Raw genomic sequence first — 14,916 nt, forward strand, 5'->3', positions numbered from 1 at the left:
TTGTCTATAAAACAGGTAATAAAATAAGCTAATATTTTATGTTCTAAACTAATGGCTTAATGATATTAAACAACGAATTTAGAAACCGTGATTATTGTTATTAACTCTTTTTTGCTGCAATCGATAAAGATAAAAAATCCAAACTGAAAAGGCTGGATTAAAAGGTGAGAGATTCGCTTTTGTTTCGGCGTTTTCAATTCTTCTATTATAAAGTGGTTACGTGTTGTACACAATTGTTGTGAAAAGAAAAGTCTTTGAGGTCAAAAATTAGCGATTGAATTATTAAAATTTCATTTGCACCTCTTGATGATAAAATATAATAATATTTAAATAATCTAAACTGGTTGGAAACAGCCAATCTTGCGCAACTGTCCCATACTTTTCACAACCTTGAGAACTTGTATTTTGCATATTTTTGTCAAGAATGATGATAAGAATAAAACTAAACGAGATAAGAAAAAAAAGTCCATTAATCGATTGAAATGAAAAATTAATACGCTTTTTAACAAAATTTGTTTGTTTAATTGTTATCAATAATAGTTACTTTGAAAAGTGATTTACGTTATCACTCTCGAAACGAATATTAAAAACAATATTGTTCAAAAACAAATCTGACGACACAATTGCTAGCGGGTGTTAAATCATACAGCCGCGATATGTGGTCGACTTGATAACGCGTTCAGTGTTTATACGTCTTGAAAATTAACCGTACGTTATGACTGGTCATTGTGGTGACCGATCGCTATATAACTGATGTAGAGCTCCGGTCGCCGCATTTAATGTTGTATTATCGAACGATATAGACCTGCGTCTAACTTAACCTAACCTAATCTTTTATCGATATAATTAAAGTGATGGCACCGATCACAGACAGTGTGAACGGAAGTAAAATTTATACGCCCGTGAAGCAAAGTCTACCAGAAGTTGATCCTGATGACGGATATGGCGCGAAACGGTATGTTTTAAAAAATATCTGAGTTTCAATTATGATATCTTACGATAAAAACTTTGGTAATATTTTTAACATTCGAGAACAGACATGAGAGAGACAAGTTTAAAATGCATAGTTAAAGCGAAAAAAAGCTATTTTTTTTCAAGGTTTAAAATAAAATAAAAATAAAACTGAAATAATTACGGTAGCATTTCGCTTAGTTGTTGATCGTTACATATTTTTAAATGAAACATACAAAACTGGTCCTTATGTTTTAAAACACAATATTATTAGTGATTACATAAGTAAGAGGACGGCAGCGGCGGTATTCAACTGAGGTTAATTGACAGCAAGTTGTTCATCCTTGGCTCCTCGATACGATACACAGTGAATAGTTTGCGAGATATCAATATCAATATTATACAGAGAAAATACTTGTTTGTTGCTAATAAAGTTTAAAAAGTTTGAACTGATTTTCCTCAACTTTTATTGAAATGAAAATTTTAAATAAAAGTTGAGGAAAATCAGAAAAAAAATTTAATTGAAAATTATTAAAATGAAAATGTTGGGCGCATAATGTGGTTATTGTCATGAAATTTAAATTTGGATGAAAACAGTTAGTGATATACTTTAAAAATGTTTTTCTATAAAAAGTAGAGTTTGTGTTAAAACCGCGATGATTTTCTATATCGTATTTTGGTATCGTAAATAGGTTTCTGGAAAAAAATAGAAAATGTGTTGTAATGCTTGTTTAATTATTGAAAAACTCCAATTAAAATTACCAAAATCCTACAAAAATATTTCTCTGAATAAAATTGACTTATTTATGATATCTAATCATGAAGACACTATTATGTATCAACTACGTAAATAGTTTATTTCAATCGCTTCGGTTACTTCTAAGTCTTTTTCGCATTATGAATATACATATTCTTATAATTATTTTGTCTAAAAAACAACTCGTAAAAGAAAATATCAAGGAACAAATTATAGTGAAAATAACGTTATTCAAGTATAGTCATTAACATAATATAAATTACAAATGCATAATTTTTCATATATGGATACTTCTAGTAATTGGCTTCTTTAACAATCACTGATGAGATATATCTTTAGTTCTACAAACATGTTTCTTGTATGTCTGGACCGGGGGCCGGACTCACTTGAGATGGTCAAAGTTGTCAATCAACTTATACTTTTTGTAAAAAAAAAGAAGACTCGACTGGTCTGACGTCACATAGTCTAGTATTATAAAAATTGTCGACGAAACCTGTATATAAGTGTTATGCCAGTGTCAATTTACAGTGTTACATTCATATTTTCAAGTACACTACATGTTGTGTATTATTCGAGTCGTGGTTACATAAAAACATTCGGTTTAGTGAAAATTTTGCTTTTTAATCTTTCCTTTTTATTCTTTTTTTGTATTTAATTTATAATGTTTGACCTGGACTCACGATACAAATTCCGGTAATTTCCTTTTTTAATTTATGATTACTTTTATTGATTAAAAAAATCATTAATCTTAAGTTATTTAGTAACATTGTGTTATATTAAAAACTTGATTCACGATAATAATTTTGATAAATTCAGAATGTCTTAAAATGTATTCCACATTTAAAAGTTATAAAAATTTTATGCACATTTATTAGCCAGCTTTTTAGATAAATACTTTAGACATAAAACATGAGAGTTTTTTGTAAGTTATGGGTATATTTTTATAAAAATTATTACATTTTCAAGACATTAATTTTGGCATACCGTAAGTCATCTAATAGTTATTAAATTCTACAAGGAGAATAAAATAATTTATATAAATGTTGCTTTTATTGCTTTTAATAAGAATACTTGCTCAAAACATGTTAGTGAAAAATTACAAATCATTGTGTAATAGTTCCAAATTAATATACGAAAAAAACGAGTCTAATAATAGTTAAGGATATTATAGCACGAACGAAGTCAGGTTTAAATTATCATACTACTATATCAAAACATCTATAGATAGATAATATATGTGTTTCGATAGGAATTGATCATTTGATTTTAATTCAACAAATAATTTTCTTTTTTTTATTCCTGTAGTAGTTTTTAATAACCCAATAATAAATAAAATTAAAACTAACTTACTTAAAATTTTTAAGCACTGAAACGTGTCTAAAGTAATTACTTTTTGTTCAATTTGTAGAGAACGAGAACATAAATATTAAAACGACTACTGATTGCTTATTATCATAAGTATAAATTTAAAGAAAAGCAATATCTTTTATACAAAAAAGACTTGAAAATTCTTCAAATATGTAATTGCATTTAAGTATAAATTCTTCCAAATCAATCGTCTTATTAAATATTATAAATTAGTAGTTAATAATTATGTTATTGTGAAAGCTGCATATATTATCTACGAATAAATTCAAAGGAGTCCAGAAGTGTTGAAGTCAACCAAATCTCACCGGGTCACTCTGAAGCCTAGTCACCCCTTCTATAAGCTATACTCAAGTCTTTCGGTGGGGACGTATATCAGTTAACGATAATTAATTATCAATTGATAAATAATAACTTTATTTACAGGTATTCGTACGAAACCCTTGTGGAGATAGCAAATTTCCTACTCTCCCGCGTCTCAATCCGGCCATGCATCGGCGTCATTTGCGGCTCTGGGATGGGTTCGTATTGGAAACAGGGTATTTATTGCTTCAAATTATATGTGCATATAACTTTTTACGCATTATCGTAACAATTTAAATACCATCAAGCAATCAGTATGATCGAAGTGCGAATGCGAGTAAATTAGGACATGGACCAATTTAAACTATACTTATTTGTTAACATAAATATCGTATTACTGCATACAGTGAGCCAGTTTTTATTTAAACACGTGGTTTAACCTTTTGATCGCCCATGATTGATATTATGGACGTCAACGTGGTTACAAAAAATATGTTTTAACCTTAAATATGTATGTATATCCAAAACTTCTTTCGCTAGCCTACGAATAATCATATTACAATTAGTGTGATTTTTGGTAATGTTATCAGCGTGCGATAAAAAGGTTAAGTATTATTGAAGCTACATCTACGTCATTTACGGTTAGACCCATAAAAAATATGATGATCTCTTTCAACGTGGTATGTACACTAAATACCATTGCCTCCTTTTCATTTATAGCATTGTTTGTTTTGAAACTTTGTGTTGGCTTACACTTAGATAAAGATCAGCATAATGCGACAAGCTTATCGGGCCAGTTAGTCTAAGTTACACTTAATTACAATAGTCTTTAGTGTAACTTTTGAGTGTTGATTTTGAAAATAATGTTCATATAGTACCTTTCACTAAAGGTTTTTTGGTACATTAAAACAGTATTCGTTTAAATTCGTATAATTCAAACAGAGTTCTCGTTAACCACTATCAGTCTTTACTTTGTTAAACATATCAGTTTTTAGGAAAAATTACAATAATTTATTATTTCAACGAATCATTATCATAATAACTGTGTTGTGATTTATATTACTACGAATGAAGTTTTGTAGCTTTATTAGCTAAGATTTGACGTAATTAAAATAAGCAAATAGTGTATGTGAATAGCTTAGTAACAATTTAAGCTCTGTTTAAATATTAACTATAGTTTTATGGCGAATTAAGTCCACGATGATTATTCCTGTTTCTGGCTAAAAATAATCCAAATCTATATTTGCCATTGATGCTTCGTATCGCATTTTAGTTGAGAGTTAGTGGATATTGGGCTGTAGTAACACTTTGCTTCGCCATAATTTCACATTACCACAAAAAATATCTTTATTTGAATAAAATAGATGAGTTACGAGATTATTTTTTGTTTATAGGATCATTGGCTGAAACTATAACTGACGCGGAGTGCATACCTTATGAAGATATACCCAATTTCCCCGTCAGCACTGTTGAGGGACACCATGGGAAACTAGTGTTCGGGAGACTGGATGGCATTCCAGTAGTAGCGATGCAAGGACGCTTTCACTATTACGAAGGATATCCGTTATGGAAAGTAAGTTGTTCAGATTGCTTTTAATTGAGCTTCAAAGATTCCTTTTTTATATTTTAAATATCGAACCTTTGAATTCCATGGGATTAAAAGAAAATATTGCACCTAATCGCTAAAAACAATTGTGAGTTAGAAATTAATTGACTCTAATTAAAATACATTATATAATCGGTATTTTGCAATGACGACATTTCCGGAATATTTTTGTTATCGTCACTGTAGTAAACATTAGATTATATTTCTATCATCGGTTCATTAACAATGGAAACATTGCTTAGGAATTTTTCTTGGCTATGATAAAGCCGTCGTTCACCGTTGGAATTATCTAGATTGGCTGATGCAAGGCGTTCTCGACCCCCAGTGGAAGGTTATCTGCAGTCGCGGGCATCACAATAAAGGGGTAAACGCGTTAAGATAAACGTTCGTAAATACGTCGCATTGATAGTAGGACTTGTTGTTAAACATTTGTAAGTCGAAGTTTACTTTAAGACATCAATAATTTATTATTGATAGATCACTTTATAGTATGTAATGAATTTGACGATGTAACGGTGTTTTTAAGAAAGCCGTGTGCAAATCTTTGAACGCTACTAAACTATGAAAAATACTATACTTTATTTTGTATCCCAGTATTTCATTCATTATTTGAGTCTATTATGACAGTACGGTTAGCCAACGTATACAGCAAAGAGTATATAAAATTCACAGTAAACTATACAGCATAGTCATCTTCGCTATAATTGTAACCTTTGAAATGCCTTATTATGTTATGCGTAGGAAAGACATTACACTCACGTATGTTACTCGTTATTTCTTTAACGCATAACTTCATGAAATGTCATGTAATTATAGTCGTCAATAGTTACTAAGCTAAGGTTGTCTTGTTTCCATTAACTTTGTTTTGATTAATAGGTGACAAGAATCCTGTTTGTTCTTATATGTTCGATAACCTTTAATCATTTCCTGTTTTTCCTGTCCACAGTGCTGCCTACCGGTTAGAGTTATGAAGCTTATTGGGGTGAAGACACTTATCGCCACTAACGCTGCGGGCGGTCTGAACCCTAATTATAAGATTGGCGATTTGATGATAATGAAGGATCACATTAATATGATGGGTTTCGCTGGCAACAATCCCTTACTCGGACCAAATGACGAGAGATTCGGACCCCGATTTATACCGATGAACAAAGCTTATAATTATGAATACAGACAAATTGCTAAACAGGTAAATATGAAGAAACAATTTATATTCTAGCAGGGTTTTAAGTAAATTAGTTTTCCTGATTGCAAGAAAGGCTCTTGTAAAATGTATGACATCGCTAGTTCCACAGAAATGGCTTTTAATTATTTAATTAGCGGAGTAAATATATTTGTTATTTTATTATAATATGACGCAATCACAACGACATTTTACAATCACTTTTATTTGTAAGATTTCATTTATTTCTTCATGTTTTCTATTTACATTTAATTCAATTGTATGGCGATAAATACGTTGTAGTCTATTTTTGTCAATTGTTTACAGTTTTTTTTAACAAATTACAGTTTACTAACGGAGACCTTCACTATTAATATAACACTATTTTTATATAGTTCTGAGAAAGGAATGGAGCTTGCAATGTACAGTAAAGCCAAGGCTAAGACCTAACTTGTAAAAAATAGCACTAAACATTCATTTCGACCTTCATATACCCGACAAATTGTCGATTAATTGATGGTCGAAAGGATTAAAAAAAAAAACAAATTTGTGCCAGTCGTATTTTTATTCGAACAGATATTCTCATTTAATCTGTTGTAATATGAACACAGGGTTACGAATGTCTCGTAATAAAAATGTGATTAAACATATCCATGATTAAGAAAGAACAAGAACTAATAATATATGAAGATGTATTTGTTAAAGAGATTTATTAATTAAGTCCGGTTTCTGATATTAGCGATTATTATTTTTTCAATTAAATTTATAAATCCGTGCAGTTAATTTCAAAGCAAACAAGTAAATTAGATATGTATTGATCTCCTTAATCCGATTTTATTAAATTTAATTAGTTATGTTAATATATTACATTACCATAACCGAAGGTGAAGGTTATCTGAGGTCGTAAGAGATTCAAATCGTACTGGGTTGAGAAGCGTGTACGTTTAAAAATATTATGCTAAAGAATATTCGAGCAGCCAAATACGCAAATACAGTTGCTTTAAAAAACGTTAACATTAAACTTTTGTCACGATAATTTCCGCAGAAGGGATTTTGGATTATTTCTAAAATATTTCAGCAAAAGAAATCTATTGAATTATTTTAGTAAGTCATATGATAAGTATGACATATTTGTTATTTAAACAAGGATTAACTAGATGCCAAAAGTTTTGAAATAATTCTCCCTTAATTTTTGTGTCCTATTCTAAGGATACACACTTGCACACTTGCACACTTGCAAGCACATTTAGATTGACTGTATTTTTTCTTTTTAGTTGGCCAAAGAACTAAACATAGAGAATTTAGTAAGAGAGGGAGTGTACACTTGCCTCGGGGGACCTAATTTCGAGACGGTCGCAGAACTAAACATGTTGAAGATGGTTGGAGTTGACGCTGTGGGTATGTCGACTGTACACGAGGTAAGTTCTTTTTGTAATGGAAATAGTCCGTAAAAACGTTATGTTAGAAATATATAGACGGATTCAGCGCAAGTTCCGAAGACACGCGCGCTACTGCGCCTGAGTGCTTGCTGTGTGACGCTATAAGATTCTATGCTCAGTTTGAAACAATTAATTTATATTCTTTACAACTTTTTCACAAGTTTTTTTTCTGTGAGTCACGTAAACGTATTTATTCCAGGTAATTATTGCGAGACATTGCGACATGAAAGTATTCGCTCTGTCTTTAATAACCAACGAGTGTGTGACGCGCTACGACCAGGACGATGAGGCGAACCACGAAGAGGTTTTGGACGTGGGTAGAATGAGGCAGGACATCCTACGCAAATACGTCACCAGACTAGTTGCTAAGTTCGCTGAAGTAGAAAACTATTAGTAACCAGCTTAAATATACGTATACATATTTAAAAATATAATAATTTACACGAAACACTGAAAAAAAATTGCCAAATTCCAAATTTTGTTAATAATTTACAGAATTTATTTGTTTTCCATGTTAGGTTAATTTTTGATAGAAAATTTTGTAGCGTTATATCTTGCCATTGTATTTAAGAGTGATGTTTAGCAGATTGTCTGTACCCAGTAATCTCATAATCATAGATAAGATATAGTAATTTTTATAATTATCTAAGCTATAATTGTTTAATTCTGCATGAACACATTATAAGTTATTTAGAAATTAAATTTTATTTATTTCAACATATTTTATATTATTTTTCTGTACCAAATTAAAGAAATAAATAAAATGTATAATATATTATATCCCTTTCATGCGAATTTATTGTAATTACATATAATACATATACATATGTAAATATTTAGTTTAAATACTAGAGTTTAGGTATGCTAAGCATTTCTATGATCGTCTGTAATATATTACTTTTTGTATTATATAAATAAAAAATGTACAAAATAGATTTATTATTTTATTTCACGCTCATAGAAAGCAGAATATCCGAACAGTGAATTTTTATATTTATATATTATTACTCTTTTATTTTTCTAATGAAAATTGTACCTTTTTAAATATATTTTTAGTTTTTATAATAATGGAAGTGAAGATATAGTTCAATAAAATCAAAATGTACTCATTAACAAAATTTATTTACGAATTAATTGAAATAATGCATTTGTTTTGCCAATTTACTTGAATATAAAATAAGTCTTTAGACGAAGACAACGCGACTTCAAACAAAAACATTCATGCTGTAATCATGTACGTTATGTAGATTACATTGACTAAAATAGGGACCACATCAATTGTAAATATGATTTTAAAAATAATCTCACTAATTCACAGTTCAAATTATAATATTGACGCAAAAAAATCTTGTTAAAAATATCACTAATGTAATTATTTGACTTCATTTACTTATTAAATTTAGTATAAACCAATGTTTTAAGTGTAAATAACTTTCATTATTATCAACAGTTGCCTTGTCACTTTTATATGAAGATTTAAATTCCTCTTTACTTCCTAGGCAACAGATATGCACATTCTTTGCAAGCATCATCAATATTAGCATATTTATATTTAAATCCATATTCAAGAACTCTCTTAGGTACTACATACTGGCCCTTGGTTACAATCATGGCTCTCTCCGGGTGAAGCATGTAGTTCAGCACAAATTCTGGAACTGGCAGAAATGCTGGTCTGCTCAATGCTTTTGCAAAAGACTGGAATAAAAAGTAATAAATGTCTATAGTATGTAAGATCTTGTATACAACGAAAGTTAAAATCAAAAATCTATAAGATAGTGTTGGCTATCTACTAGGCTCACTATTAGTTCAACTGTATGGTACCTAGTATAAGCTAGAACAGTTAATTGTGGTAGCAAAAAGTTTTTCAGAAACCTATTAACATTTATTTAAAATGAAGTCCTGCCTTCTGCTTCTTTTATGACCTCAAATTTAAAACTAACAAAGTATCAAAAAGTTTTGGTATGTATTTTTTAGAAAAATCTAAATGTAGATTTTGGATAGTTATTGTTAAAAAGTATTTTTGTAAGGCATATGTACCTGAGTAAATTGTTCATTAGTAACAACTTGTGGAGCAACACCATTCAAAATTCCTTTGACTTGTTCATTTTCTATAGAATACTTTATAAGTGCTGTCAGATCGTCAATATGGATCCATGGCAAATATTGCTTGCCTGAACCCAGTCTGCCACCGAGGCCAAAGAAAAACGGTACAATCATATTCTTAATCATTCCACCATTTCGACCGATTACTGCACCAGAACGGATTATAACCTTGAACAATAATATCAAACTGATGTAATTAAGTTTATTGCATTAAAGGAAAAAAGAAGTTTATTGCATAATAAATGATATTATTTCAATCTATAAAGTGTTGCCTTCTGCATAAAAATGTGCTCAATTATCTAGTTATTAAATCTACAGTAACTTTTATCAATGCTTTAAACCTATAAATAACATTTGCTTAAGCATTTGGCAACAAATTATGGTCTCTCCTTAATTAGCTCTTGAAATTTCAAGAGCTATTAAATTAATCATTGCTTTTAAAATTATTGATATTAACTTACCAATCTAACAGGTGGATCTACATAGGCTGCCTTTTCCCATTCCACTAAGAGTTTAGAAAAGAAATCAGTTCCAGTTGTGGGACTGTTTTCATCATATTTTATTGTCTCTGATGGTTCATAGGCTCCCACTCCGGTAACCAAAACAAAAACCTTTGGTTTCTTATTGGTTTGATTTATAGCCTTTGCTAATGACTTGGTTGTATAAACTCGTGAATTTTGAACATTTTGTTTAAATCTGTAATTATTACATAAACTTTACTCATAGAGTAGTTACTATTTAACTGTGAATAATATATTATTCCACTAGAAAATATTAGAACATTAATTATTGTTTACATGCAATAACTTGGAATGCAAACCACAATTAAAAATAATAAGCCATGATACTTTTTTTTTAAATACCAGACATTTACTTCCTACTTTAGTAATGTATAGTATTTTTAGCATTAAAAAAGTTTTCTAAGATATGTAGCAAAATATAACAGCCAGCAAATATCGCAAACTATTCTAATTAGATTGAATATCTCATGTTTTAAATACCATACCCAGGGGTCCAACTCTTTTTAAAATCCATAAACTGTTGTCCTGCACAGTTAACTACTGCGGTTGTACATTCTGGCAATCCTGATTTCTCCAAAGTCGACCAAGATATGTTATTGGCGGCGGGCATCCGTGATACATTTACTACATTATAACCATTCGACGTTAGCAATTTGTTTAAATTTTGACCTATGAAACCAGTACCACCACCTGCACAAAGAATGACTTATTACAACAGATTTTAAATATATTTTAAAATACTTTTACTCCAAAGTTCATTAAAATAAGTCGTTTACTTTCTACTTAATTAAATAACATACCGATTAAAACCTTTTTAATTAACATGATAGTGTTATGTAATAATGTTATTAATAGGAGAAAATTATGCTGTAAAAGAGTTTTTAATATTTTTCTATTAGTTTTATTCCATATTCCAAATAATATATTATTCTTTTATTGTATTAAATTATTTCAAGGATAACAAACAACAATATAACACCGCACTCAGCTGACAGCTGATTTTGACTAATGTTCTGACATTGACATTTTGACTTTGATTTTTTTAATAGCAGGATGGGGTATGGGCAGAATTTCAAAGAAAGAAAATACATAAGAGATTTTATAATTCAGGATATTTTACCTCCTTGTTTTAGTACAAGAGTAAGATTGAGCTTATTACATATTTCTCAAAATACATGAACGTGTATCAGCTTATTGAAATTGCATCGAGCAATTAGATTCTAAAAGAGGTTATTTTTTACCCCTTAAAGTTAGCTCACCTTATGTGGTGCATGAACATTTTCCAAATATGACCTAAAGGTCTATGTTACCAGGTCATAAAATTAAAAAAAAAGTGGTGTCAGTCATGTTAATATCACTGTCATCCTGTCAACTGTCAGTGTCACATGCTTATTTATTGGATTTCTATATTTCTCAACCGCAATTATTTATTTGTTTGTTAATTATTAAAAGTAATTTGTACAAATGCTATGTAATTTATAAAAATCATATTTTAATTAAATATGGAAATAATGTTAGCATTTGCTTGTTCTTTTTATATTTAATGTAAAACAATAAGTAATTAAGAAAACTTCTTTTTAATTTAAGTAAATGTATATATTAATTATAGGATTTAAATAATTGTTATGTCTTTCAAAGATGGTACCATTATATGTAAAAACTGGTGTGGCATATGTATGGAATGCTGAAGGTTTGTTTTAATATGATTATTTGAAAGCTATTCACTTCCAACAATCTCATACATACTTTTTAAATATATTTTATAGATTGGCTAACACTCCGTACAAAATATCGTATGAGTGGAGCTCTGATAGGCACAGTTCCTTCATTTCCTAGACAAAATGATTTTCAAGGTTTGGCAATAAAATATTTTTTGAATGAAACATTACAAAATTTGTAATATTGCAACAGATTAAGTGTGATATATTAATTAATTTTGCAGGACTACCTTTGGCTCTTATGTCTGAAGAATCAGCATTATTAGTCGAGATGGGTATTTGTGAATTACATATTGCAAAAAATTTAAATGATAGTCCTGGAGAAGAAGAAAAACTTAACATAGAAACTTTAGAACAAAAGTATAAAATATAAAATAGTTACTTCACTTGTTTGTAAGTTGTCAAGTTTTTAAATATAATAAAAATACTTTAATTAATTTTTAGGATAATAGAAGAGCAAAATGAGGCATTTAAGAAGAAAAAAATTGAACAATTATCACAAAAAATTGACATTATTCTAGCAGGAAAGAAACAAAAGTTACTGCAAAAAGGACTTTCTGGTATGTGTTATTAAATACCTTTTCTGAATGATTAAGCTTTCTCTTGATTGATAATTCTTGATGGCATATTAACTAAAATGCTTACACTTAACACATAAAAAAGTAATCTCTTTTCTTATTACAGATGTGCACTTAGACAAAGAAACATTATTACAAGAAGAAATTAATAAGTTTCCTAGTTTGACAGCATCACAAGCATTGGTGCATTTACCTACAGAACATTCAAGAGAATTAGGTAATTATGTGCTGCATCTGAAGCTGTTCAACTTTTATTCAAATCTTTTTGTTCAATTTTTTTTATTTACTGATAAATTATGCAGTTACAGAAACAGTGTCAATAGATTTCTTGCAACCCAGTGTAGTGGATAGAGAGGGTAGCATCCGTTATAACATATTCAAGGATCTATGGTTAAAAGGGCATTACATTACAAATGGGTCTAAATTTGGATGTGACTATTTAATATATCCAGGTATTTACATCTGATGCTTTTCTTATTCTGTTTATAAAACCTACTGCATGTTCATTTATGATAATTAACATAGAAAATGATTCCATTTGTCAACAATTCACCTAATAGTAAAGTAGTAGTAAAGTAATGATAGAATTTTTGTATCAAACAGTAAAACAAAGAAAATAAAAGCATAAGATAAAGGAGCTATTAAGCCTTGTGAGGGTTAAGAAGTAGTTTCTGAATAAATACATTTTACTTTTTTGCAGGAGACCCCGTGCGATTTCATGCCACTTACATGGTCCGATGTGTATATGACACAATAGCTCCATTCCGACCAACGAACTTGGTGGCTTTTGGTCGTCTATCTGTAGCTGTTAATAAATTAGCTATATTAGCTTTCGCCAATAGTTTTGGAAAGATCGAGTATCAAACACTTCAATGGCACGACAATATAAATTGATAAAAAATTTACAGTTGTTTCATTTTTATACAAATTTTATAGTAATCCTTATTCAAATTCTTTCACAACATTAATTTAATTGTAAAAATGAAATAAACAGTTCAGAGAAGCCGCAAATGAGCATGGTTCATGGTCGGTCCGCAATAATATCCTCTGATATACTCAATATTACAAGTATGGCAGATGTGCAAAATGAAATTCAACAATTGAAAAAACTCTCATCATATTTTGGGAAATCATGTATTTTACAATTATTTATTATTAATAATCTGCCCCATAAAAGCTCGATTATATTTAACTTGCAACACCCGTCAATTTAATTGTCAATGTCAAAACTTGAATCATAGCATCTCCAGTTTCAATAATCTTGAATTTATTTTTATAAAGGGATTAATTGAAATATTTCGCTATGGATGATCCTGAACTTGAAAGAATTCGCCAGCAACGTCTTGCCCAATTGCAAGCACAACATGGGGTATGTTTTATTGTTTTAGGTTATGTATTAAAATGTTTGGTCGCTTTAAGACCGCAGGGAGACTATATATAAATACTTAATTATGTAAATTATTTTTAAGGGCACAGGAGATCCTAATCAAGCTAAAGCTCAAGAAGAAAAGATGAGAGCTATGGAAGATGCAAAACATTCTATTTTGGCCCAAGTGCTGAGTCAAGACGCGAGAGCCAGATGTAAATAAAACTTTATTTTTAACCAGTTTTTATGAAAATTTACATTATCAAACTTCATTTTCTTTTTCCAGTGAACACAATAAAGCTTAGTAAGCCGGAAAAAGGTACTATGGTTGAAAATATGATTTGCAGAATGGCACAAGTTGGACAAGTAAGCGGTAAAATATCTGAAAATGAACTAATTGAGTTGCTACAATCTGTTAATCAACAAATGCCGAAGACAACAAGCACTGTCAAGTTTGACCGCCGTAGAGCTGCTCTTGATTCTGACGATGATGATTTTTAGCAAATGGAAAGATCTTATTTTTATATAAAGCTTTTAGCTGCCTTTGCATGTAACTCAGAAATTATCTTGTATTTTTTAAAGCTAATGGTGTCTGATTAGTTTAAGAAAGCATTAAAATGACAGTCTAATGTATTTCTTTGTTTAAATTTTGTAACATAATTTGATGGAATATTTGGTACAAAGTTCATTTTTACATTTACATTCACTGATTACATTCAAGTTTTTGTTTTCAATGAATAGACTTGTATTCTTCTTATTCAAGCTTTTCACAAGCAATTTGTAACTCATGTACTTTACATTACACTTAACTAAACATATTTTACAAATAAATTAATGTCCTTTATCTTATTTATCAATTTTACCTGCAACAAAAAATTGCCTTAAAAAACTAGCAAACCTTAATTAAAGCATTCATTAAAGTTGTAATTTGATTGTAGCAAACAGTGGTGGATATCAGCTCTTTTAGGGTGGTTTTAATAAAGTAAAAACTTAACCACATTAATAATAAGGTACATACAAATAATATGTAGTGATGTAATGATGACT

At 29.7% G+C, this 14,916-nt stretch overlaps 4 protein-coding genes across 5 annotated transcripts; 3 read left to right on the plus strand and 1 right to left on the minus strand.

Moving 5' to 3' along the window:
- Positions 1–707: 707 nt before the first annotated feature.
- On the plus strand, positions 708–8,478 carry LOC106121164 (purine nucleoside phosphorylase). 2 transcript variants are annotated; one of them, XM_013316675.1, is made up of 6 exons: positions 708–955; positions 3,500–3,612; positions 4,771–4,949; positions 5,929–6,171; positions 7,419–7,562; positions 7,783–8,473. In XM_013316675.1, the coding sequence occupies exons 1-6, from the start codon at positions 855–857 to the stop codon at positions 7,975–7,977; spliced, it is 975 nt and encodes a 324-aa protein (XP_013172129.1). In that variant the 5' UTR covers positions 708–854; the 3' UTR covers positions 7,978–8,473.
- Positions 8,479–8,665: 187 nt separating this feature from the next.
- SDR39U1 (short chain dehydrogenase/reductase family 39U, member 1) lies at positions 8,666–11,042 on the minus strand. The gene is made up of 5 exons (XM_013316678.1): positions 11,008–11,042; positions 10,693–10,897; positions 10,148–10,382; positions 9,621–9,854; positions 8,666–9,278 (listed from the first exon to the last, which is right to left on the minus strand). The coding sequence occupies exons 1-5, from the start codon at positions 11,030–11,032 to the stop codon at positions 9,072–9,074; spliced, it is 906 nt and encodes a 301-aa protein (XP_013172132.1). The 5' UTR covers positions 11,033–11,042; the 3' UTR covers positions 8,666–9,071.
- Positions 11,043–11,669: 627 nt separating this feature from the next.
- Positions 11,670–13,406, plus strand: Tsen34 (tRNA splicing endonuclease subunit 34). Its single transcript, XM_013316679.1, has 7 exons — positions 11,670–11,897; positions 11,974–12,060; positions 12,150–12,285; positions 12,370–12,485; positions 12,610–12,720; positions 12,806–12,955; positions 13,204–13,406. The coding sequence occupies exons 1-7, from the start codon at positions 11,846–11,848 to the stop codon at positions 13,395–13,397; spliced, it is 846 nt and encodes a 281-aa protein (XP_013172133.1). The 5' UTR covers positions 11,670–11,845; the 3' UTR covers positions 13,398–13,406.
- A 402-nt stretch (positions 13,407–13,808) lies between these two features.
- On the plus strand, positions 13,809–14,704 carry PDCD-5 (programmed cell death 5). The gene is given in 3 exon segments (NM_001312629.1): positions 13,809–13,872; positions 13,973–14,084; positions 14,156–14,704. Coding segments are annotated over 2 exon segments (285 nt in total). The 5' UTR covers positions 13,809–13,872; positions 13,973–14,014; the 3' UTR covers positions 14,371–14,704.
- The last annotated feature ends 212 nt before the right edge of the window (positions 14,705–14,916 follow it).

This window comes from Papilio xuthus, unplaced genomic scaffold (genome assembly GCF_000836235.2).
Source record: "Papilio xuthus unplaced genomic scaffold, Pxut_1.1 DF826945.1, whole genome shotgun sequence".
Classification (NCBI taxonomy): domain Eukaryota; kingdom Metazoa; phylum Arthropoda; class Insecta; order Lepidoptera; family Papilionidae; genus Papilio; species Papilio xuthus.